The following is a 25,346-nucleotide window of genomic DNA, read 5'->3' as shown; positions in this document are numbered from 1 at the left end:
CTTGAATGCTGATAACGGAAGTTTTAAAGGATGTCTAAAATACTGCATGACATTGACGTATCAATTGCTTTGATTTCTCTGCCATTACTTTACTGTATGTTAACGAATAGACCTAACAGCACTGCTTAGAATGCCTTACGTGATACTTGGTGGAGGTGTGTAGCCGCCGCATGTCTGTGAGATTTGTGCAGTTTTTCTTTCACCAAAAAAAGAAAAAAAACAACAACAAAAACCTCGATTAAAGGGATAGAGTATGTATTTAACTTGCTAGTGAATGATAGATGTTGTCTAGGAATTTCCTTAAGATATTTTACTTTTAATTAAAAGCTAAATAAAGCCAAATTGTTTTGCAATGTTAAGAAAAAAATTGGTTTATGCTTATAAAAATGGATGAAGTTATCTAAATGATCCATTGAGTGCCCATTTTAATTACATAGATGGAAGGATTACAAGAGGACAGTATTTTATGTCTACCCGCTGCTTACTGTGAGGTCAGTTCTTCAAATTTTTATTACTAGAATCTTACATAAACTTTTTGAGTTAAATTTCATTTCCAAATATACAAAGGGAAGTTTGTGGGCCATGGTCGTCTTTATTCATTGTGCATTTGTTTTCTTTTCTGTTGTGTTTTTGTTTTGCTTTCTTTGCGTTGTGTTTCTGTTTTGTTTTATTTACCTTCGAAAGAGAATGTCTGTCTCTATGCCACAGTGTATGTATGGCTATACATACACACCGCATATATCTCTACACACATATGGCTTTATGAATAAAGAGTGTGTGACTGCTTAACATATAGACACTCTTATATTTGTATCATTTAACTTTTAAAGTATCTCAGTTGTATCATAAAGTGTGGTTGGTTTTGGGCAAACTTTTCTTGGAAAATACTTTCCTTTAAGGTAAGGCCAATGAAGTAGCTTTGATGGTAAGGTGTTTTTGTTTTTTTTTTTTTCATCTCCATTCTCTTCCTAGCGTGCAATGATGCGCTTCTCAGAGTTGGAGATGAAAGAGCGAGAAGGTGGCCACCCCCCAACCAAGGACTCCGAGGTGTGCAAATTCAGCCCCACTGACTGGGAAAGGTTGAAAGGAAGTCAGGACAAAAAGCCAAAGTCGGTCGCCCTGGAGGAGGCCATTGCCGACCAGAACGAGAGTGAGAGATGTAAGTGAACCCCGGCGGCTTGCGTGTGGTACCATGTTGGTGAGAAAAGGGTGATTTGGCTGTTTGATACATGAGGCACGTATGAGACATTGTTTCCCGGAATGTGTTTCGTTTTCCAGAGAAGTACTGGTCCCATAGTTAATAACAGTGTAATACAATAGAGCAGAGAAATGGCAATGCAAGACCTCAAGCACAGCAAATACTTTGTAGCAGGTAGAGGTGTGGGTTTTTGGTAGCAGTGGAATGAATGACACTTGCAGCCAGAGCCAGACCTTCCATAGCAATGGTCTCCTCTGGTAGGAAATGGAGCGTCCTCGTATTCTCCCTCCGAAAGCAGAAGTTTCGCTAAAATGGGATGAGGGCTGATGAAGGCACCAGCAAGATGAGCATAGTTATTTTCTGTGGCAGGTTTGTTTGCAGCCATTGACAGCACACTTCAAGGGCATGGGCTAAACAAGGGGGGGTTTTATCATACCCCACTAGACAGGGGATGTCTTATGTTCCGGAGGCAGAATTGGAGAGGAAGCTAGGGCTTGCCTTGAGTCACTCTGCTGTCCCAACCACTGCTCGTCCACTGGGGTTGATTTTGGGTTGTGTTCTCGACTTCCTGAGCTCCGAAGGTGTGTTGGCAGCCAGTGGAGGTCTTTGCCTGTTTTCTTCAGTGTGCGTGCTTGGGGCCTGCAGCCCACTCCGCACCCCAGAGACCTCACCAGTGATGGTGAATGAGGGTATTGCGGTGAACATTGAGGACAGGGTGGGTGCAGAATCCTGAGACAGGACAGTTGGGGATGGTGGGCACATTTGGGAGGTCTGGGTCCTTGGACGTTGTAGGTGGCAACAGGGTGATTCAGCTCCCAGTGCTGAGGGAGTTGAGAGGAAGCAATACACTTCTGATGGCCCGACGTCTGGGTGGCAGCTGCTCAGAGAACAGGTCTGTCTAGCCATCCTTGCCAGCCGTGGATCTCCGGGCCAGGATTCTGGATGAGCCATACCAGGACTGGCTTGTTCTGCATGGTCTCGAAGGGTGCTTCTCTAGGGAGGGAGGGCAGGGGTCTGCCTGTTATGGGGGCATGGTGAGGGAAGCTGGAGGAAGGGAGCAGAAAGTTAGCTGGCCTCGAGTCTTCTTGCCCTTTCTTCCAGCAACATGGCCAGACCCAGGGTGGTCACTACCCCTCACATCTCAGTGGCTTCACTCCAGCCTTCTTCCCAGAGAAGTTAATGTGTCCTTCCCCGTCTTGCCTGCTGAGCCTCAAGATGAGGCTGGTGGGGAGCAGGGCCTGAGCCCCAGTTGATTTGGAAAGCCGCCTCACCAATCCCCCACCCCCAGCTACCCCTTCTGAGCTCAGGGCATGGGTCTCTTCCTGGAGCACCCAGGACATGGTCCAGTGAGTCATTGAATCACTGCCACCATGGGAGGGCAGGAGGAGGCTTGGGGAAGCTGAGGAGCTCCTTTTGCCTTCTGGAGACTTGTGGTTTCTGGTTGGTTGAGAAGGTTCACCTAATTAAAGGACCCATTGTCCTTACTGCCGCCTCTGAATCCACAGCACAGCAGGTGTTCAGTCCATTCAACTGGAAATTAATGGGCCTTCCTGTCCTTGAACCATCATATTTTGAGCCCGTGCTGGCTCAGAGGGTCCTTCTAATGGGTGTCAGCGTGGTTGAGAGCCGCAGAGTGAACCTGTGGGAGCTGGGGTGGGGATTTGGGGTGGGCTGGGGTCAGGAGAGGTCCAGACGCCTCTGTCTGCCTTCCCCCTCCTGAGGTAGCCCCTCCCCCGAGAGTGACCAGGTGCTTCTAAGATGATGGGGCTTCCAAGTGGCTTGTTCAAAAAAAAAAGTGAATTAACTTGAAAATACAATGGCCAGGATTTTCATTTATTATGATCACTGTTCTTTATGATCGCAAGGGTGGCTTGAGTTCAATTTTATTTTGCAAGTTCACCAAATGAGTTTGGAGGTTCCTCAAAATGGGAAGTTCATTATTACTAGGAACCCTCAGTGACATTTGAAAGTGGGGTGGGACAAGGAGGCATTGGCCCCTTCGTTCTCGAACTTCAAATGACCGTCTCCTTTGCCAACCACTTGGCCGGGACAGACCTAAGACCTGCTCGGTAGCAGTGCCTGGCCAGAAACTGGAGGAAACCTCAGTCAAGGGGCTTCATGAAGCTTCTTACCTCAGGGAACTTCTCTTCCAGATGAGCATCTGCACATTTATAAACTACTTTAATTAGAAACAGAGATTCCCTAGGCTCCCTCTGTAGAGGGTGTGAGTTTTAACAAGGTTAGCCTTTACTGGCGGTGCTATGTTTAAGCTGTAGAGAAGAGGATTTCAATTGTGGGGAGCCCTCCAACATCTCAGAACCCTCCCACCTTGTTTAGGCCTCACTGGGCATGGCTCAACAATGGTGAGGGTGCTTTGTTGCCACGATGACTTGTAAATGTTGCTATGGTGATGCTTCTCTGAGGTGATGCTATGGCACAACCATGATAAATTATGGGATATATGTGTTGTGAGTCATATGACCACACTGCAGGGAGCAAGTGTTAAACCTCAAACAACACAGCCATGTTCACCCCTGCTTAGACTGGGTGACCAAGGGCCCATGGCTTCCAGCTTTTCGGAAGGCCAAAAGTAGCAGAGATGGCAAAGCCTGATGGCTGGGACCCCCATGTATCTATCTCCCCATCTCCTTTACCCTCAAGGGTAGTCCTGTGGATAGAACAGTGACTGAGAAGCTCCAGGTGACACAAGAGTCTCTCCCCCATAGGTGGTGGCCATGGGTATCTTGGCCAGTCAGGGTGGATGTCCTTCAGGGTTCTTCAGGGTTATTATTGGCCTGGGTAAGGTTACACTAGCATAAGGTCTTGTGGGGCCTTTACTGAGAAGAATTGAGATCTTTGCCCTGAAAGACTCAGGAGTTGGGGGAAGAGTGGATGGACCTGTTTGGGAAAAGATCCTCTCACCTAATGGGGAAGAAAGCAACTAAGCGATGTGCATCGGGGGATGATTTCAGTGAGCCCTGACTTGAGCAGCGGAAATTTCCTGATTAATAGTCCAGGATACCATGGCGTCCCTGGGGACAAGGACCATTGGAAAGGTCAGGTGCAGGACGCTCTCCCTAGCCGAGTGGGTATGGCGGACACGTGTGTGGCGCACTCTGGTCCTCGTGGGTGAAGAGGTGCCCCTCTGCAGCCAGGCAGCTTTTACCAGATGGGAAGCCTAGAGGAGCCCCCGGAAAGGGTCTGACTCATTGGGGTGCACTTACTCTTCCAGGAACAGAGGGAAGAGCTTCCACAGTCACTGCCTGCCCACACCTGAGACACTGTCATCATAGATCCCCCAGGTGGTTTCTATGGGCAAGAAATACTGGCCTTTTGTAGCCAAAGATATAAAGTTAATTTCACTGTTAATGAAGGTAGTTGGCCTTGAGGGTGAAAACTTAGATGGAAAACCTTCTCCCTGAGCCAGATGCCTCCCTAGATGGATTGAAACTGTTACAGATACAGGGTTAAAATGTAGTAGGTGAAAGTGGAATCAGAAACACTGAGGGTAGACAGCTTCTTCATGTGATTGAGGACATCTCAGATGGGCGGGGCCCCACACTGACGGCATTCGCTGACATCACCCAGTTACCTCTCCTTCCAAACCACCGAGTTGGATCCATCTTTCCTAGCTAAAGTAGTGGGGGGAGAACTCACTTGAATTAACTTTAAAATTGGACATGGGAGTTCATAAAGTAGCCGTTACACTTCTTTGTGGGTCCCTTTCCATGGGGCTTTTAGGAAAGGCTGATTGGACCAGAGAAATCCAGTGGTGTAACCAGGAGGGCTCACCTCTTAAGAGAGCGTACAGTTCAGGCCCGAAATTCAGGCTGCTCTGAAAGTCTTGGCATCTTTTGGTTAAAGGAATTTTCCCAGCCTTTCCCTGTGTTTCTGAAGCCCACCCACAGGAGGAGGCTTGCAGTAACATTCCCATGTTACAACTGAAGGGGGCCGAGTTGTAAAGAGGCGCTGTTCCTGCCAGAGTGGTACAGAGGGTCACAGAGCAGCCAAAGTGAGAGTTGCAGCGTACTCTCTTCCCAGGCCCTCAGTGATCTAGACTATATCCCCCTTGAGCACAAGCCAGGAGTCTGGGATTTTTCCTGCTGCCATGACAGGAGACCCAAGTAGTTGAGGTGATTCCACCATTCCTTGGCAAAAGTAGACAGGGATCTGTCCCACCTTGGGATGCCCTTGGAGGAAAAAATCAATGGGTTCCAGCATTGAGAACACAGGCCAGGCTAGCCAAGGCCAGGGTGAAATTTGTCCCCACAACTGACTGCCATTAAATGCTGGGAATGCCCCCACAAGAGAGGTTGATTAGGGGGCTAGCCATCGGGGCAGAAGTGTGCTATATGGGAGCAGCACATGAAGAGTGTGTCTATGATTTCATCTACAAAGATGGGTTCAAGGAGCGTAGCCTGGGTGTTAACAGAAATACCAAAGTCATACTACCCCCCCCCCCCGCCCCGTGATGGTCGGGGTCATCTTAACATCACAGCAATCATTATGGAATTATTTGTGTGCTAGAAAAAAATATGATCATCAGTGCAATCAAACTGTTCTTTGGCTGGAGCAAAAGTGAGGAGTGATGTGAGGCTGGGATGATTGGAAGAAAAGCCCCAAGTGGTGCTAGGTTGAGTGGAGGGAGCCAAAGCAGGCAGGGCTGGACTGTGAAGGGGGTGGAGTCTGGTCTTTGGACCATGGAGGAGTGCCCCCCCTTGGGGGCAGTGAAATGCTTTTCCCTCAATGGTTGTGGAAGGAGGACACAGGGACTTGTAGTGATCTGGTTGAGTTCTTTGAAACTGCCCTTCACCCTTGTACACACAACAGGAAACCTTGCCTTTGGCTTTGCCAGGCTTCCTCCTCCCTTGGTCCCCCAGCCTCCCACCATTCTTGCCCTGTCCTCTTCACCCTCGCCCCTGCTGACCCAAGTGGACATTGGTTCTGTCCCTGTGCGTGTGGCATTTGGGGGACATTTGGTCTTTTTATTACATCATCCTATTATTTCAAAATAATGACCTCAGCGGCTGTTTCCATAGAGATGGGTAGCTCAGGCCTGGCTTAAGCTTGCTGCGGGCTTACCCACCCACAGTTGGAAAAGGTCCAGGAGGGGAGCTGAGTGCCATCACAGTTGACCAACTGGCAGGCAGGCAGTTCTCTCATGTGTTTATAGAAGAGTGACATTGATGCCTCATCGTGACTTTCTCCTGCCTCAACTATGACCACGGAGGAGGGCGGTAGTGAGTGTCCCACACCCCCATTTTCTGGGCAGAGGATCTTCAGCTGCCCTTCCTTTGGGACATGGTCTTTCCGAGGGTCTTGTGCTTCCAGCACGGGAGGCCCCCTGTCTCCAAAGGAAGCTCTGTTGGTAGCAGATTACCCTGGGCGTAGGGATCCCGCCTGCTCCCCAACCCCGCCCGCCCCTGGTGACCTCTGTTCCTTCCTTCCCTGTTCCTCCCGCCCACGCCCCCAGGCGATTATAGTGCTGGAAGTAAACACGACCCCTTCGAAGCCCCAGAAGACAAAGATGTATCCGTGGAGAAATACTTCCTGGACCGGCAGCCGGTGAGCGATCCCTCCGCCGACCAGGCCACCCCAGACATGCCGCACAGCCCCTCTCTCCGGGTGGACAGAAAGCGCAAGGTCTCGGGGGACAGCAGCCACGCTGAGACCACTGTGGAAGAGCTCCCTGAGGACCCGCTGCTGAAAGCCAAGCGAAGACGGGTCTCCAAAGGTGAGCTTGGCCCGGCTTCTGGCCCCACAGGGCACCCAGGGGAAGTCAAGTCCGGGGGTGGAGCAGTGGAAGGTTCCAGTCCCACCTTGGAGCCCTGGGGCAAGCCACTCACACCTCCCCCCGCCCCGTCCCAAGCCAGGTAGAGGAGCCCAAAGATGACCAAAGGCAAATAGGCCCCCCTCCCGAGACTTGGTGATAAGTTTCACAGCGACCACACCCCTCCCCTCCCCCACCCCCATCAGTGATGTATAAGACAGTTTGTTCCCTGCCCCAGGGGGCTTTTTGATTAATTTGTAGTTATTTCTCCATTAGATGACTGGCCTGAGAGGGAAATGACAAACAGTTCCTCTAACCACTTCTTAGAAGAGCCACATTATAGTGAGCTGACCAACCTGAAGGTGTGCATTGAATTAACAGGGCTCCATCCCAAAAAGCAACGCCACTTGCTGCACCTTAGAGAACGGTGGGAGCAGCAGGTGTCGGCAGCAGAGAGCAAACCTGGCCGGCAGGGCAGGAAGGAAGTGACCCAGGCAGCTCAGCCTGAGGTTGCCGCCCAGGGCAATAACATCTCCGAAGAGAAACCTGGCAGGAAAAGGGCAGAAGCCAAAGGCAACAGAACCTGGTCGGAAGAGTCCCTCAAATCCAGTGACAATGAACAAGGTATGCACGGGGCAGGGGAGGCCTCCTGGAGGATGGGTCACCTGCCCTCTGTGGGAAAGGGCCCTGGAGGGGACCTGAGCTCCATCCAGGTTGACAGAGTAGCATGTGGCAGGCAGCGAGTTCTCTCCATGAGGTCCTTTCAGCCCCCACACTTCCTTCTGGAATATACCGGGAGGCGGGAGCTCCATTTCCTGGGCTGCACATCACCCAGCTCACGGCTGGGCAAGGAAGGGAGGCCCAGGGTGACCCCTCACTCCAGGCTCAGGCAGTCCCCAGAGTCCACGTCCCAAGCACTCAAGGTGGGGGCTGGAGAGCGGGAAGGGCTGGCTTCTGGCACCCCCACCCCCGCGTCCGGGCCCTTTGAAACAACTTGCCATTTGGCATTTGAATGTGGGATAATTAAAATATTAATGCTTTGAAAACATAATTGGTATATCTTTAAAAACTGAAGCCGCTCCAGTGATCAGTGGTAACAATGGGCTTTTCTTTCCTCACCGGCTACAACTGTGTAACGCCTGCTTTTTCTCTCCCCACCCTCTGCCTCCCGCCCGCCGCCCCCCCTCCGGATTTAGGTTTGCCTGTGTTCTCCAGCTCTCCGCCCATGAGGAACTTTTCATCCACCAGTTTAACCGGCAGAAAGCAGAGTCAGCCAAGCTGTACAGCAGGCTCGAGGCTGCCTGCCAAACAGCAGAAAATTAAAGAAAGCCAGAAGACAGATGTGCTGTGCACGGACCAAGAGGAGGATTGCCAGGCTGCCTCCCTGCTGCAGAGACACCCCGACAACAGCGAGAAACCATCCGGGAAGCGACTGTGCAAAACCAAGCATTTGATCCCTCAGGAGCCCAGGCGGAGCTTGCCGCTGCCAGGGGACTACTACGTGGACAATGCCGATGGCAAGGTACCTCTTGCCCCCGGGGTCGTGCCAGCACATCCTGCCTGCCCGCTTCTGGGGACAAAGGTTTCCTTTTCCTGAACGCCTTCCCCCAAAATGTCAGTGCCCTGTCCTAGGGGGCCTGTCTCCTGGGTGGTGCTAAAGTTTCCGGCTAGGAAAAAGGCAACCCCTTCTTCCCCCGCCCCCACCCCCAAACAAAAGAGGCGGGGGAAAGCGCTATGGCGGAAGGACATGCCACAATGCGCGCGCTGCCCGCTTTCTTGGTAGGTGACCGTCCGGAGGTTCCGAAAGCGGCCCGAGCCCAGTTCTGACTATGATCTGTCACCGGCCAAGCAAGACCAGAAGCCCCTGGACCGTCTGCAGCAACTGCTGCCAGTTTCGCAGACGTCACAGCTGCCCCGCTCAAGCTCTCCGCCAGAGGCCACCCAGTCCCGCCCGATGCCACCAGAAGCGCGGAGGCTGATTGTCAATAAGAACGCAGGCGAGACGCTCCTGCAGCGGGCTGCCCGGCTGGGCTACGAGGTGAGCAGCCTCGTGGGTGTGCTGGATAGCGGCTGCCGCCCCGGGGTTGGGGGGCCCCATGGGCGGGGGCGGGGCCGGGGGTGGGAGCTCAGAGCGCAGCTCTCCTCCACGTGGGGGGCTGGGCTGGGTGTTGCAGCGGGATGTTTGTGTTAGCGCGCCCCCACCCCACGCTCACGCTGCCGGCTCTTTGGTGGCTTGTTCAGTCGCGGTGTGAAAAGAAAGGCCTCTGATGTTTTGCTTCGTGTTCAGGCAGGTAGGCTGCTTCGGCATCTTCCAGTCTGGCTCACTTATCTCTGATATAAAGTCTGACCTAACCCAGGGCTTGGCGACTAGGGGAATTTTAATGAGCGCTTTTGGATTCTGATTAACAAGGGGGAGAGAAGTTATTAACTCTACTTTTGGCTGCTGCGCTGTTTGGAGGCAGAGTGATGCCGCCCCCGCCCCCCCACCCCACCGTGGGGTAGCAGTGGGAAATGTCTGTGCTGGGTAGGGGTGGTGATGGGGCAGACCTGAGGGGTCTCTTTGAGAGGGTGCGGGAGCCCAGGGCTGATGGTAGAGGGGGTTTGGTCCTTAACCAGAACTCTTGGTCCACACCGCAGTATCCCAACCCAAACCCAGCACAGCTGATGACAACCATAGCCTCTACTGCCAGAACAATATAGATAGAAAGATAACTGTATCTTTCTAAGCCAATGTGATCCACAGTAACTCCCTTCACCCTTGTAAGGGAGGCATCTTCACCTGGCAGTAGCTCGGACTAGCCCACTTCCAGATGAGGGGACTGAGCCTCAGAGGGGTTAACTGATAGGGGTATAGTTAGCAGTCTGGCTCCACAGCCCACCCTCCCCTGCCACTCTCCTCACTAAGACTGGCTCACATTGGAACTGCCCTTTTTACAATTTAGAACCTCTGTGAGATAGAGGATTCCTTCTGCCCTGTGCACCTCCCCCACCACACTTGTCAGCTGCCATTGTGATGTAATAGCCCACAGAGCAGAGGCATTTTTTCAAGCTGGCATCAGCCCTCTGGGAGTTGAATGGTCACAGTAAAATGCGGCTCAGCAGGCTGAGCGCATGGAGGTGTGGGCTAGCACTGGGGTGGCAGGACCCGTGCGGGCTGGGAGCCCTGGCTCCCCCACCCCCAGCTCCCCCACCTGTGGAAACCCTGTCCCCTTGTCCATAATGCCTTAAGCCCTTTGAGATAGGCGCATCTCAGCCCCCCAAGGCATGACTGTGGATGGGAAGTTGGAAGCACCTGTGCTTAGTTCAGGGGTCGAATGTGCTGTTGTTTATATCTACATGTCTTTTGGAGATCTCTCCATTAGCCAGAGAGAACTTTCTGGTGGTTCACACAGTTACTTTAAGGTGAAGTCCAAGGAGCACCCAAGGGGTTTTCCCAAGAGCAGCAGTACCTAGGAGGACAGAGTGGCTTTTGCACATAGTGCTAAGCTAGGCCCCATGTGCCAAGTGTTTGCTCAGTACTCGTTGTGGTTGAGAACAGATACTCCTGGTATGGGGGATGGGGTAGGGAGCCTACTTGGCAGCATTTCCACCAGTCTCCCTTTGGTACCAGAGACTTCACGAGACCCTTGTTGGTCCTCTAAGAAAGTTTCCATTTTGGTTTGGTGACTCTGAGGTCTGGACCAAGGGGCACTTGATCCATACTTTTTTTAGCCTACCTGGCCTTCGATTGCACAGGAGGCCATGGGAATGTTTGTGGTCAGACTTGGTTTTCTCCAAATGTACATTTCAACACGTAGGTTATACACTGATTATCACCAGTTTTGATACTGATCACTGTGACTTGTAGGTGAATGCTTTCAACTTTTTTATCCAACTTTCTGGGATTTCTCTAGGCAGAATTTTAAATGTTGAGATGATGGCCCAGTTGGGAGATTTGACAATTTAAGCCTTTTAACACTGAAGGATAGTTTACTTAACCAAATCAGGGTGTGCTTTGAATGCACTTGGGGAAGGTTTTCCTGAAGTTTTGTCTTCACCATTCATTATTGGTGATTTTCTGCTTATACCATGTGCAGTAAAGACAATTTGAGCTTTATGTCATAATAATCTGGTTCTGGAAGTTTAGAAACACGCTCTATCACTTGCGTGGCCAGAGACCTCAAACCTTTCCCTCTCCAGAAAAAGGCTTCTGCCTCTTACACTAAAATGCCAATGTGCAACCCAGTGCATGTGCGCTTAGTGGTAATGGTTAAATTTTCTATGAATTGAATAAATCATGTTTTTAAAAAAGTTAATGAGGCATTTAATTAATTAACAATGTCGGGTTTATGGCCTTTATGGTTACATTTTGCGGTTAATGGCGTTCAGCTTATAGCCGCTTAACAGAGAGCTGTCCAACAAAAACAGTTCAATTTTGTTTGGAAATGGGTGGGCTGCCCTTCAAACACTCCCATTTCTAGCAGAGAAAATAAACCAAGAGATGTGTTGGGCAGACAGACTTACCTGACCTCATCACCTTTCTCTCTGTTGGTAACAGCAGTTGCCATCTGTTTAGAGACCAACTCCCTCCAAGCTAGGAGAGTGTGGTTAGCCCGCTGACCCCAATAGAGATGGCCTGTGGGATGCTCATCATGGCTAGATTGCATCCCTTGGGCCTTTTGAGTCTTGCTAACCAACCAGATACCAAAGACTTGAATTATTGGTCTAGTACTTCATGTTAATTGAACTTGGGGTTTAATTTCTCTGGGCCTCAATTTCGCTTAAGTGTTCAATGAGGATAGTACTACCTTCCTTTCCTGACTTCTCCTGGGTTCCCGTGGGATGACGGAAGACGTCCTTATCTGGGGCAGTGAGAAGCACTGTGTAAATAGCAGCATCAACACGGTTGAGTTAGGTCAGACTGGGCCGTGGGGCTCCTGCTGCCTTTGCTGATGTCCTCCAGGAACAGAGATTTGACTTACCCGTCAGCTTTGATGGCCTTTCATTTCTTGGTCCCCTTGAATCAGCCCTGGTAGCAATGAAGGCCATGATTGTCAGAGCAAATAAACCCCGGGTTGGTAGGACCCAGGCAGGCCGCCAGGACCTGGGGTAAACTGATCTGTACACAACAGTTGGTGGTGTTCAGACCTGATCTGGAGCCACGTGACGGGGCCTCTCCCTGATTGGGGCTCCATTAGCTTGCGGCTGTCCACTTGTGTCTGGCTACTGAGGGCCTGCTAAGGGAGCAGCAGCTTCATGCAGTATCCTGGATACCAGGGTTCAGGATAGGTGGCTCGGGAGCCCAGAGGATTTTGGGCTTTCTGGCAGGTAGGGATCTGAATGAAGAAACACCTTCATGGGTGTGCCTTTTCCCTTCCTCCCCTTGTTTTGGAAGGGAGCTGCCACATTGACCTCAGCGATGGCCAGGTTTACCAGCATGCCCCATTAGGTTCATGGGGAAGCAAATGGAACTTGCAAGTTCACTAACATGTGAGTGGTCACCTTTGATTGGCATGTCCTCCGAAGGTCATAAAAGTTTTTACAGAACCCATCTCACGTCTACTGGTGGCTAGAATGGACCCTGTTGTAGGTTACACAGATGAGTTACTCAAGAGTTGTCACAAGGGGGTCTGCTCTGACCCCGTCCTGTCCCCCTTTACCAAGTGGACCATGCATTGGGCAGCCTGCACTCTGCCTACCCCTGGCTCTCAGACAGCTCTGTGCTGGGCATGACTTGGAAGAAAACAAGTATAACGTGTTTTCTGGTGGCAAATGCTTTCGATGTGTTTGAAAACTTTCTTAATCAAGGTAATAAAACATTGAATAAATTACCACTCTGCTAACTGGGAGCGGTTCATATTAATATTTTAACACGCCAAAGAAGTAAGATTAATAACAGTGATTCTAACGCATACTCTTGACACAGAACCCCTTCGGGGAAGGGGGAAGGGTAGACTTGTTTTATTTGCTTCTTGAGATGTGTAGGTTGCAGGGTGGAATGAGGCAGAATAGAGGGTGGGGTTACTTGGAGCATTTGTGTCATTCCTTGAGGATGGATAGAGAAAGCTTCTGTTTGATTCTATTGAGCATACAAATAGCATTTGAGGCCCAGGTTCTGATTTGGGGTCTTCACTGGGGGTGTGAGGATGTGGCTGACCTGAGTGTCTGTCCCTCCTTCTCTAACCTGAGGGATTTCTTCAGCGGATTTCAGCTCTTTAAGCGTCAGTCATCAATGCTTAAACGTGTGTTGTCAACTTTTGCCACCGACAGAACAGACCGGTCAAGGGAGAATGGTCTCTACTTGGCCTTGTGTGTCATCTAAGATGTTAGCAGCCGTGGCACCTCCGTATGGTCCATACCAGCCCCTGGGCTGAGGGGTTTCATGGCTATCTGAATACATCCTCTCAGCAGCCTTGTGGAAGCTTGGGAGAAGTTCAAGGGCAGCTTGCCCGGGGCCAGGCCACCGGGGCAGCAAAGGCCTAGACAACGCTATCTGCATCTCCAAGCCCTTCCCACAAGCTTTTGCCCCCTCTCCAGGATGCCCATCGCACTTCTGTGAGCTGTTACATCCAAGGATGTATGCCTTGGAAAGTGGGCACTGCCAAGCTATGGAAAGGTCACCCTTGGAAGGTTCACTGTGTGGTGGTCTGATGGCATCCCCTGCCTTCTTCCCACAGGAAGTAGTCTTGTACTGCCTGGAGAATAAGATTTGTGATGTGAACCATCGAGACAATGCGGGTTACTGTGCCCTGCACGAAGCTTGTGCAAGGGGATGGCTCAATATTGTACGACACCTCCTTGAATATGGCGCTGATGTCAACTGCAGCGCCCAGGATGGAACCAGGTGAGTGGTGGGGAACCCCAGGAGGAAAGATGGAGTGTGAGCACCATGTCTGCACACTGATGGAATCAGACATCTTTCTGGCAAATTTACATAGAACTTTAAAACTTAGTGATGCTCTCATGGACAGAAATCCCTGAAAATGTTGAGCCTGCATGGGTAATCAGGCCCACCATATTTAAAGTACATGTGCGTTGAAAGTTCCCTGGAGTACAGACAGGGCCAGGGGCCAGTGGCTTCAGAGGATCTGCCGTGGTCACCCACACCCCTGGCCCCCACTCTGTCCTTGACCTTGGATTATTGGCCAGAGACCCAGGTCTGAGTCAGCTCAAGCATCTTCAGGGTTGTGGTGGGATGCTACCAAGAGGCGGGGCACTAGAGCTTTCCTGACAGTCATAAAATGAGCAAAACTGAAATGTATTCAGTGGGTCATGGTTTCCAAAAAGCATTCTTTCCAGATGGGACTGTGGGCCGTGTTCCCAATCCCAGTAGACACAGGAAGGACTCTGTACCCTCCTGAGAACTCACCCTGCCTGCCGACTGCTTCTGAGCCAGAGGGTTGATCATTGATCTCCAAGGTGGTTTCAGGAGAGGTTCTACTTTGCCCCTAGTTTCTTTTAGAAATGGCAGTCTTTTTTTTTTTTCTTTAAATGGTATAAATAATTGCTTGTCATGTTGGCTTCCATGATGTTGGGATTTTTTCCCCCCATAAGTTATCTTACCGTCTGTCACTATTTAAGTTCATTGGGAAAGTTTTCATCATGGCCTAAGTTCCTCCTTAGGCTAAGTGGATTAAGAGAGCTTTCCATTGGAGAATTAGGCCTGAGATAGTCTCTTCATCTGTCCTATAAAGGGTTAAGTGTAGAAATAATAATGGAGTGATTCATCATTTGACAGTGGGCCAGTCACAGTGCCTCAGTTTCCCCATGTGGAATGGCAGTGACTGTACACTCCCCTCCTTGGTGAAACAGCGGCTTCACCACACACAGTCCATTTTGCCTTTGTGTCGTTAGAGGCAAGCATCACGTCTACAGGTATAATCAATCCCCCGTGCGTCTCTTAGGCCTCTCCACGATGCTGTTGAGAATGATCACTTGGAAATTGTCCGCTTGCTCCTCTCCTATGGTGCTGACCCCACCCTGGCGACGTACTCAGGTAGAACCATCATGAAAATGACCCACAGCGAACTTATGGAAAAGTTCTTAACAGGTATGGCAGAGATCACGAAATGGTCTGGTTCAAGCATCTAGATGGGCCAGGCTCCCCCTACCCCCACCCCACCTCGTTTTGCACTTACTGGGAAAGTTGGCATAACATTAGTCCGTCAGACAGATACATACTTGAGTGTTGCATGGGACGGCTGGAAAATTCTGAGCTGGCCAGGCCTAGCTTTTGTTTGGCAGGCAGGGGCGGTGAGGCGGACTGTCACTCGGGAAGGCGGGTAGATGCATGTGCAGCTTATAGTTAGATACCTGGAGGCGTGTGCAGAGGGACTTGTCTGGAGATAAACCGGCCAGCCCCAGCGTGAGATTCTCCCACCCTCCACCAGCATTTGCCTCTAGCCAGCAGGTGTTAACCTCGTTTCCCTCTCTCTCTCCAGATTATTTAAACGACCTGCAGGGTCGCGATGATGATGACAGCAGCCCCAATAGCAACAACAGTGCCTCCTGGGATTTCTATGGCAGTTCTGTGTGTGGTGAGCAGCCTTATTCGTTTCAGTTGGGTGGGGAGGATGTGCAGGAGTTAGAGAACTTTTCTCTCTAGTGTGGATGAAGGCTTGGGGCGGGTGCCATGAGCAGGGCTGGCTTAGGAAAGACTTTCTGTTTGGAGAACAGCTGGGATCTTGCTCTGGCTTACCTGATCCCCCCCTCTCTCTCGTTTGCCCTCCCTTAGAACCAGATGATGAAAGTGGTTATGACGTTTTAGCAAACCCCCCGGGACCAGAGGACGAGGACGATGATGACAACACCTGCAGCGATGCGTTCGAATTCGAATTTTCAGAGAGCCCCCTCTTGCCGTGTTATAATGTCCAAGTGTCCGTCGCTCAAGGGTGAGCATGCCCGGTGTGAGGTTGAGAAGCAGCAGATGAGGGTCAGGGGGTGGGGGGGTGAGCGAATTGCAACTTCACATACTGCAGTAGAACTTTGCCAGGAAAGGGTGGGGGATCCCAGTAAACCGCCCTCATCGGAATACACCCCAGAGCCCAAAGGACACAAGAGCCAGTGGCTGGAATTGCTCACAGTTTCAGTCACTACAGTCTTGGGGAAAGGATCCTCTTTGGGAGCCCCCCACAAAGGACCACTGTAGGGGCCTTCCAAGGCACACAAGTTCCACCGGACGACCCTGATGTAGCCTCTTCTTGTGTAAGATTAAGTAAAGCCATGTGTGGCACCCAGGATCTTCTGCATCCTTGGACTGGGTCAGATCGAGTCTTGCCCCTATTAGTGAGGCCACTGTGCCCCTGTACCCAATCCTCCAAAGTGAACACGTCAGGAGACATTGCTCTGCTGTGTGTTGACCCCTTGCTTAAAGACTGTGAGCCTGGGAATGTGTCTGTCCATCTGTCCTCGTGCTGACGGTCTCTTAGGAACAGAGCTCATGAAGCGTGGCAAGGGACAGCAGGGAAAGGTTGTACCCCCTTCCTTCAAGAAAGCCTCACTCCCAGCAACATTGAGGGGCAGGGTTGGAGGTATGGGAAAGGAAAGGAAAGACAGGCGACCTTGCCTGTTTCTCATGCTCTCTCCATGAGGGTCGGAAGAGAGGAGAGATCACAGAGGTGTTTGCCATCTGCCTTGGGTTCACAGACTAGTTTTCCCTCATGACTAGAATGGGGGGAATGGATGGGTGGAGACTCACTTGGACAGGGTGACCTGAGTTGTGACTGGAGCTGAGGGACCAAGCCTTTGCCTGGGATGTATCCATCAGTTCCAGAGGTGCTGAGGCAGCCTGTGATGAGGCTCATTCATGGGTGCTGCTCCCACAGGTCTAAATTGGCTGATCCATCCTAGATGGTCTCTTAATACATGCAGATGGGTCCAGAGTTCCCCGCTAGAAGTAGATCTTAGTGAGAAGTAGAGTGAGCGGACGTAATCAAAGCAGAAGTAACTGGCCCTTGTTACTGCTGGGAGACCGGTATTTCATAGTTGGGAGGGCTTTTAATTTTGCCAGAAACTCAAACCACTGTTCTTTCTCTGGCACAGGCCTCGGAACTGGCTGTTGCTTTCGGATGTGCTCAAGAAATTGAAAATGTCCTCCCGCATATTTCGCTGCAATTTCCCAAACGTGGAAATTGTCACCATTGCGGAGGCTGAGTTCTACCGGCAAGTGTCCGCAAGCCTCTTATTCTCTTGCTCCAAAGACCTAGAAGCCTTTAATCCTGAAAGCAAGGAGCTCTTAGATCTGGTGGAGTTCACGAACGAGCTTCAGACTCTGCTGGGCTCATCCATGGAGTGGCTCCACCCCAACGACATGGGCTCGGACGACTGCTGGTGAGCTCGCCAGGGCCCGCCGTGTACAGTGTGTCATAGTGTTTATCCTTGTGTATATGTGTCATAATACGACTATTTCTGTAAAGAAGGGACACTATTACATATGAAAACATCTCTTCTTTATATAAGAGACATGACTCCAGTCGGAAGGACTCAGAAATAAGTTTTTTTCTTTTTAAACTTTTAAGTCAGTTTTTATGACGTTGTTAAAAATGTTTCTTTACTTTTCAGTGCACACATGCTTTGGGATATGTTTGTTTTTACTCGGAACATTTGTTTCTTTTCTTTTTTAAGGAGAAAAAAAAACAAGGCAAAGGAGCTCCACACTTTGACTTAATTTCATGTAAAGCTCCCATGACAGAGGCCGTAACTGTTGAGAGTGTGGTCAGAACCATGTGGTTGGTTTGGGGGATTGAATTCGGGGAAGGCACTTGGCGATGTTGTAACTTTATGTTTTGTTTACAGTGTACCTGCTCGGGCCAGGTCAATGCTATTGGATGTGATCCAGTAGTATATGTAATATAAATTCAAACCATATCCACACACAACAACTAATTGTATGAAACTTTTATATCCTAATTTAAAAGCTGTGAAATTAGTTTTCACGCATCAAACCGGATTGTTTATATGTTTAAACATTTTATGCTCTTATTTAAAGAAGACTTTGAGCTATTTTTTTCTGTACCCTGTAAAATATTGAAAACTAACATAATATGTTGAGGTTGCTTGAAATTGTACATAAAACTAAAATTTTCTGAAGTGTGTGTTTATCTATGAAACCTGTGTTTTAACTTTGTAAGTAAATTCTCTGCCTTTGTATTTATATTTTACAAAAATTTTCTTAAAAGGCAATAAACCTGTTGAGGAAAGGAGAAAATTGAAGTACCTTGTGTCCTATGTATTTTCCTAAAATATTACTGTTGTCAATTTTTTAAGTGTTGTTGATGGTCAGTTCCCTATAGATAACTTGAGGCCAGTTTATAATCTCTATGAACTGAAACAGACTAGAGGATTTCAGGGAAGTGAGACTCAGAAGACAATTTGAAGTTTTATCCCGATTGCTCAATTCATAGACATATTTTAATGGTTCTCAGATCCTTCTCTACCTAATCTCTGATGGCCTAGAAAGCTTTTAGGTTGCCTTTGACCTTGATGGACTACAGAAGCTTCATCATGGCTAACCGTTTAGGAGTATTTTTTCAGAAACAGGACTTTTATTATAGCCACTTTTCCCTCCAGACCTCATGGTTTTCTGTTACGTTTTAGTATCAAGTCCAAACCTGCTTGGCCTAATAGTCGAGGCTTGTAGTTATGACCACTCTGCTATTCTCCTGCTCTTACTTCTTACAGCAGTATTCCTGTTGGGTACTATCAGTTGGCACTCAGTTTCCATCCTGCATCTTTTAATTCCTTTCTTTATTGTAGAGGCTAGAAACCTGAATATTACTAGAATCCCTTGCAGCTAAAATTCTGAATCATGGTTAGGTTCGGAAGGCAGAGTGAGGGAGAGGTGTAGGTTAAGGAGACATGCTGGACAGTTGGAGTGACTCAATCAGCCTTTCAACAGTGGGTCTTTAGCTTTGTGAGTAATGAGATGCAGTAGTGATTGTGGTAATGCCTGGATGACAACCTCAATCTGGTGGTTCTGGTGTCGTCCTTGACACATTCCTCCAGCCCTCCTACAGATTCCTTGTATCAAATCCGTTTGTGATCAGAATGCTCTTAGTGGTTTTCAGTCTTATAGTGAACTCTGAGAACACCTAGGCAGAGAAGATGGAAGGGGCCATGGGATGATGTACTTGAGTGGGGTCTTAATGTATGGGGAGGAAGGGGTCCTGTAAGCTCTGTGACCTGGCAGGTGGGGAAAGAGCCATTTGTGGGAACAGGGAAATCCAGTACTGTCATATGTGAGACGAGAACCCATTGTTCAGTCGCTCCATCATGGCCAACTGTTTGTGACCCCATGGACTGCAGCACACCAGGCTTCCCTGTCCATCACCAACTCCCAGAGCTTACTCAAACTCATGTCCATTGTGTCAGTGACGCCATGCAACCATCTCATCCTCTGTTGCCCCCTTCTCCTCCTCCCACCTTTCCCAGCATCAGGGTCTTTTTCAATGAGTTGGTTCTTCGCATCAGGAACCCATTGTTGGTGAGTACCAAATGAAGTTTGGGATGTATTCTGAAGACAAGGAAATCAGAGAACAGTGTCCTCAATTTATCCACTTTATTTATTAGTTTTAAATATATATATTTTAAAATTCATTTTTGGCTGTGCTGGGTCTTGCTGTGTGGGCTTTCTCTAGTTGTAACGAGCGGGGGCTACTCTTTATTGCAATGTGTGGGCTTCTTACTTCGGTGGCAGACCATGGGCTCTATAGCATGTGGGCTTCAGTAGTTGTGGCATGTGGGCTTAGTATTCTCAGCTCCTGAGCTCTAGAGCATAGGCTCAATAGTTGTGGCGCACAGGTTTAGTTGCATGTGAGATCTACCCGACCCAGGGATCAAACCCATGTCTTCTGCATTGGCCCGTGGATTCTTTTCCACTGAGCCACCAAGGACCCCTTTTATTTATTTTTTTGATCATAAAAAAAATACACTGATTGTTTTTTAAAAAAAGAATCTCAACATTTCAGAAATAGAGGTTCTTGTCATCCCAAACCAACCCTTTCTCCCATTCCCCACCTGAAAAGTTAAAAGCAGTGTTAACAGTTTTGCTGAACTTTTGTTTTTTAGGAAGTCATCTCAGACAGCAAGTGGGAATGGTCACCCACAAAGCAAAACAGACCTGCAGAAATGATTGAAATGAAAAAGCACTGGTGAGCCTGAATTGCAGGTAAATAGGGGCCCCCAAGAGCCCAAATTAAAACAAAGAGTAACAACTCCAGGGTATTCGGCTCTTTGTATTTGCATTTGGGCTGGAGTTAACGGGTGGGCTGGTGACCAACTGAGGTTCTCTTCTGGATTAAGGTCATTCTATTAATTAAGTCAAGAAAATAGGTGGGAGCCATAGGTTTAAGGGGTGCAGGGGAGGTTATGGGCTTGGTTTAGGAGACATTTAAGGTTATGGTTCGTGCAGTTGAAGGAGCCATTGGTAAGTTAGAACACTTACTGTAAGAAACATCAGGTGTTTGAAAACGCGGATGAAAAACAGCTAAAGAACTGATTCTAGGCAGAAATGAGCTGTCCGTGGCCTAGAAAAGTTTCGAAGTCAAGGAGCTCCCCAGCAGTTAAGAGGAGGTGCCATAGGTGTGGATGCACCCTGCCCCCCTCCATGGGAGTACAGGGAACACCGGTAGAGACGACATCCCACTGGGTGTAGAGTAGCTTTCCATAGTGAAGACACCAGTGCAAATGAGATCATACTAGCTGTAGCAGGCTCCCAGGTACAGAATCCCTCATGGCACAGGTGGAGAATAGAAGTAAGGTTCTTCTGAAGGTGTAAAGATTGAGGGCATGCTCTTCATCCTATCCTATCTCCTGGCTACAATGTGGTTGTGACAGATACTGCCACAGCAGCCCCCCTGGACCATGAAGCATGGAAGTCGAGCATTCAGTGTGCTTAAGGAGCCTGGGTCCCTTAGGACCTAGTGTCCCTGAACCATCACATCAGCCCTGCCCTGTGCTGCCCTGCTCTGCCTACCTTTTATGTTCGAGAAAAATAAACAATTCTGTTGAAGCCACTGTTCTTTTGAGTTTTTTTACTACTCGCACTAAATCTCACTTACCATAGGTGTGCACTTGGACATCTTCCTTGTCAAGTTGGCCCAATAGTGTAACAGCAAAAGGCTGAAAACACCCAAATGCCCATCAGCCGGTCCCTGTTTGAAGTTATAGTGATACATCCTCACTGTGATACTAAGCCAACTGTATAAGGAATTAAGAGCCAGCTTTCTAATTCGCTTTAGAAATGGTTACCGCTGGGTAAAGAACAAGCTGCCGGGGAAAGGGGTGGAAGCTTCACTCCTCTGAATGTTCTTGTAATATCAATTCGACTTGAGAGTTTACATATTTATAAACCAAAAGCAATGTCAAAAAACAAACAAACCCTAACCATCCAGTTGGAAGTGTTACCACACAGAAAGGAACTATTTCAAGTGACTTTAAAACAGTAAAGTGCCTATATAATCCCTTGCCCTAAGGACAGAAGAGTGCAGAAACTCTTAAATAATTAATAAATTGGTTTATTTTCACTAATCCTATCCTAGCTGATTGATAGTGTCTGCATTGTGATGCTGAGACTGTCCTGTTTGTGTTGTGAGAGGAAGCAAAAAAGTTATTTGGCATGGTTGAGAAATGGGGTTTTCTACATGGGAGAAAGGAGATGCAAATATAGGGTTGGTAAGGTTAAAGAAAAAGTGTGCAGTCCTTGGGAATTCCCTGGCAGTCCAGTGGTTAGTGCTTTCACTGCTGAAGGCATGGGTTCAATCCCTGGTCGAGGAACTAAGATCTTGCAAGCAGTGTGGCGCAACCAAAAACTAAAGAAATCAAGTAGTCCTGATCTTGAATTGGGCTTCCCATTGGCTCAGTGGTAAAGAATCTGCCTGCTAATGCTGGAGTCACAGATTTGATCCCTGGGTCGGGAAGATCCCCTAGAGAAGGAAATGGCAACACACTCCAGTATTCTTACCTGGAAAATCCTATGGGCTGAGGGGCCCAGTCCATGGGGTCGCAAAAGAATCAGATACAATTTAGTGACAACTCCCAGACTGGATGCTAAATACCTTTTCCCACTTAAAGAGAATTGAGGTTCCTTTGAGAAATGGTTGATTGCAGTGCAAGTTGGCAGGGAGTATGGATATACACACAGTATAAGCTGGTGGGGCTGTGTCAGAGATTCAGTAGCCAACTTGGAGAAGCCCCTATAAATACAGGCCACTTTTAGCATCAATGAGGATACTGCAACAAATACAGAGTAGTTCCCCTCCATCTACCCCCAATCTGCAGTTTGGCTTTCTGAGGGTTTTAGTCACCCATGGTCAACCTTGATCCAAAAATATTCAATGGAAAATCCCAGAAACAATTCCTAAGTTCTAAATTGTACACTGTCCCGAGTAGCATGATAAAATTGTGCTCAGTCCTGCCCAGGACATATCCCTTTGTCCAACTTTTCCATGCTATATATGCTACCTGCCCTTTTGTCACTTAGTAGCCAGCTGGGTCATCAAATCTCTAATTTCAGGCAATCCACCGAGGGGTCTGGAATGTATCCCTCATTGATTAGGGGGAGAGTACTGTACACATTAAATATGTTCAAATCCAAGAGTTCATAATGGTATATAAAACAACAAACTCATTGATGTCTTTGGAGGAATGTTAGGGAAAACCTCATTCTTTCAAAACTGGCAAATAGAAGGGGAAAAATTAAGCATTTCTCTGCCTTTCCTCCATGAAATGTTTTGCTTTATAATAGTATTTCAGCAAGGTGTTACCATTTTACAACCCTTAATGAAATAGATCTAGGCAATGACCAGTCATAAATGCCAACATTACCAAAAATAGAAAACACAAAAAGGAACAACCAGGCATTCTGAGCCTCCTGATAAGCAAACACTTCGCCTCCTATTAAGTAGTCTTACCAAAAAATTGAACCTGAAATGGATGAGCCTCCAGAGCAGCATTGCCTAATAGAAATACAATGTAAGTCAAATGTGTAATTTAAAATATTTTAGTAGCTACATTTTTTTAGAGGTGTTTTGGGTTATTTCTTTTTTTTTTTCAGTTCAGTTCAGTCACTCAGTCATGTCTGACTCTTTGTGACCCCATGAACCGCAGCACGCCAGGCTTCCCTGTCCATCACCAACTCCCAGAGTTTACCCAAACTCATGTCCATTTAGTCGGTGATGCCATCTAACCATCTCATCCTCTGTTGTCCCCTTCTCCTCCCACCTTCAATCTTTCCCAACATCAGGGTCTCTTCAGATGAGTCAGCTCTTCCCATCAGGTGGCCAAAATAGTGGAGTTTCAGCTTCAACATCAGTCCTTCCAATGAACACCCAGGACTGATCTCCTTTAGAATGGACTGGTTGGATCTCCTTGCAGTCCAAGGGACTCTCAAGACTCTTCTCCAACACCACAGTTCAAAAGCATCAATTCTTCGGCGATCAGCTTTCTTTATAGTACAACTCTCACATCCATACATGACCACTGGAAAAACCATAGCCTTGACTAGACGGATCTTTGTTGGCAAAGTAATGTCTCTGCTTTTTAATATGCTGTCTAGGCTGGTCATAACTTTCCTTCCAAGGAGTAAGCGTCTTTTAATTTCATGGCTGCAATCACCATCTGCAGTGATTTTGGAGCCCAGAAAAATAAAGTCAGCCACTGTTTCCACTGTTTCCCCATCTATTTGCCATGAAGTGATGGGACTGCATGCCATGATCTTAGTTTTCTGAGCTTTAAGCCAACCTTTTGACTCTCCTCTTTCACTTTCATCGAGAGGCTCTTTAGTTCACTAGAGGTTTTTTTTTTTTTTTTTTTTTGGCCGTGCTACACTGCTTGCAGGCTCTCAGTTCCCCAACCAGGGATTGAATCCAACCTTGGCAGTGAAAACATGAGTCCTAACCACTGGACAACCAGGGAATTCCCTAGCAGGTACATTTTTAAAAGTGGGGGAAAAAATGAAATTAATTTTTATATTTTAACTCAATGTATCCAAAGTATTACCATTTCAAAGTGTTACCAATATAAAAATCTCTTTTTTTTTAAAGGTATAACGTCTCGACTGGCTTTTTTTTTTTATTACTTTTGGCTGTCTTCATTGCCACGTGGACTTTTCTCTAGTTGCAGCAAGTTGGGGGCTAGTCTCTAATTGTGGTGCAGGAGCTTCTCATTGCAGTGGCTTCTTTTGTGGCCAAGCACAGGCTCTAGGGCATGCAGGCTTCATTAGTTGCAGCACGTGGGCTCAGCAGTTGCAGTTCCCAGGCTCTAGAGCACAGGCTCAGTAGTTGTGGCGCATGGGCTTAGTTTTTTCACGACATGTGGGATATTCCTGGATCAAGAATCGAAACCGTGCTTCCTGCATTAGCAAGTGGATTCTTTACCACTGAGCCACCAGGGAAGCCCATAAAATCATTATTAATCAGATACTTTTATTTTCTTCTACTAAAACTTTTTTTGAAATCCAATGTATATCTTATTGGATTATCCAGTGTATATCAATTTGGACTGGCCACATTTCAAGTGCTCAGTAGCTACTTGTATGGCAAGGCGCTACCATACTGGACAGTGTTTAGATTTATTTTGCAATTTACCAGAAATAAAAGAAAAGAACATGTTAGGACAGTATGTGTATGCATTCAGCAAAAGCCAAATTGAAGCTCTATAAGGCACATGATTTGGTTTCTTCAAGTTGTAAGTGGGGAAAAAAAACAAAAAAACAGGCGGAGGGGGAACCACAGACTAACAAGAGACTTAAGAGAAATACCAGAATTGTAAAATAAGGATCTTAGACTCTGATTTGAACAAACTAAAACTAGGAAATATTTGTGAAAACCAGAGAAATAGGAACACTAAGTCTTATTTTTTTTTTTAGTAGAGACCTTATCTTTTAACAATACATGCTGAAATATTTGTGGATAAAATGACAGGATATTTTGTATCAAAATCATCCAGGAGATGGGGGAAGGTGGAGGTAAGTATAGACAAAACGAGCCTGATCATCAGTTGGTAATTGATGTGGATGATGGGTACATTGAGGTTTATTTGCACTACTCTCTCTACTTTGGGGTATAGTTGAAATTTTCCACAATAAAGTTTTTTTGTTGGTTCTAATGAACATCAACACTTGTCTTTCTGAGTTGTGAGGATTAAATGAGAACACCAAGCACAGTGCCCAACAGGTAGTAGGCACTAGATAAATGCTTAGATTCCCCTTTCTAAAAAGTTGTATACTTAAAAAAAGACCCTGAAATGATCCTGTCTCATCACATAGTTTGTAAATTCTTGCAGATAGATTTGTTTTCCTTCCTTATCTCTACCATCTGGTGATGACCTCTTCACTGGAAAACTGTCTGAAAGAGAAATTATGGCAAACGCTAGTCCTCAATGACAAAAGCTCAGTCAGGAATG

The 25,346-nt window shown here is 47.8% G+C and overlaps 1 protein-coding gene across 9 annotated transcripts in view; it reads left to right on the top strand.

The window, feature by feature from the left end:
- Positions 1-20,972, top strand: part of BCOR (BCL6 corepressor) — a 117,762-nt gene extending 96,790 nt beyond the window's left edge. For 2 of the 9 annotated variants that reach the window (XM_055437860.2, XM_055437859.2), the window contains exons 5-16: positions 438-491; positions 973-1,159; positions 6,672-6,932; positions 7,245-7,592; positions 8,165-8,490; positions 8,752-9,006; positions 13,625-13,791; positions 14,852-14,997; positions 15,389-15,484; positions 15,682-15,838; positions 16,989-17,276; positions 20,013-20,972. In XM_055437860.2, the coding sequence (XP_055293835.1) occupies positions 438-491; positions 973-1,159; positions 6,672-6,932; positions 7,245-7,592; positions 8,165-8,490; positions 8,752-9,006; positions 13,625-13,791; positions 14,852-14,997; positions 15,389-15,484; positions 15,682-15,838; positions 16,989-17,276; positions 20,013-20,076 (2,349 nt within the window). In that variant the 3' untranslated portion in view covers positions 20,077-20,972. Of the gene's footprint in view, positions 1-437; positions 492-972; positions 1,160-6,671; positions 6,933-7,244; positions 7,593-8,164; positions 8,491-8,751; positions 9,007-13,624; positions 13,792-14,851; positions 14,998-15,388; positions 15,485-15,681; positions 15,839-16,988; positions 18,159-20,012 lie in introns of those variants that run through there. The other 7 variants (XM_088834107.1, XM_055437862.2, XM_055437861.2 and 4 more) reach the window with 7 other exon arrangements.
- The last annotated feature ends 4,374 nt before the right edge of the window (positions 20,973-25,346 follow it).

Source organism: Moschus berezovskii, chromosome X (assembly GCF_049115385.1).
Source record: "Moschus berezovskii isolate FMDL1 chromosome X, NW_MosBer_1.0, whole genome shotgun sequence".
Lineage (NCBI taxonomy): Eukaryota > Metazoa > Chordata > Mammalia > Artiodactyla > Moschidae > Moschus > Moschus berezovskii.
The sequence above is the reverse complement of the archived record's forward strand: the minus strand, read 5'-3'. Positions and strand labels throughout refer to the sequence as shown.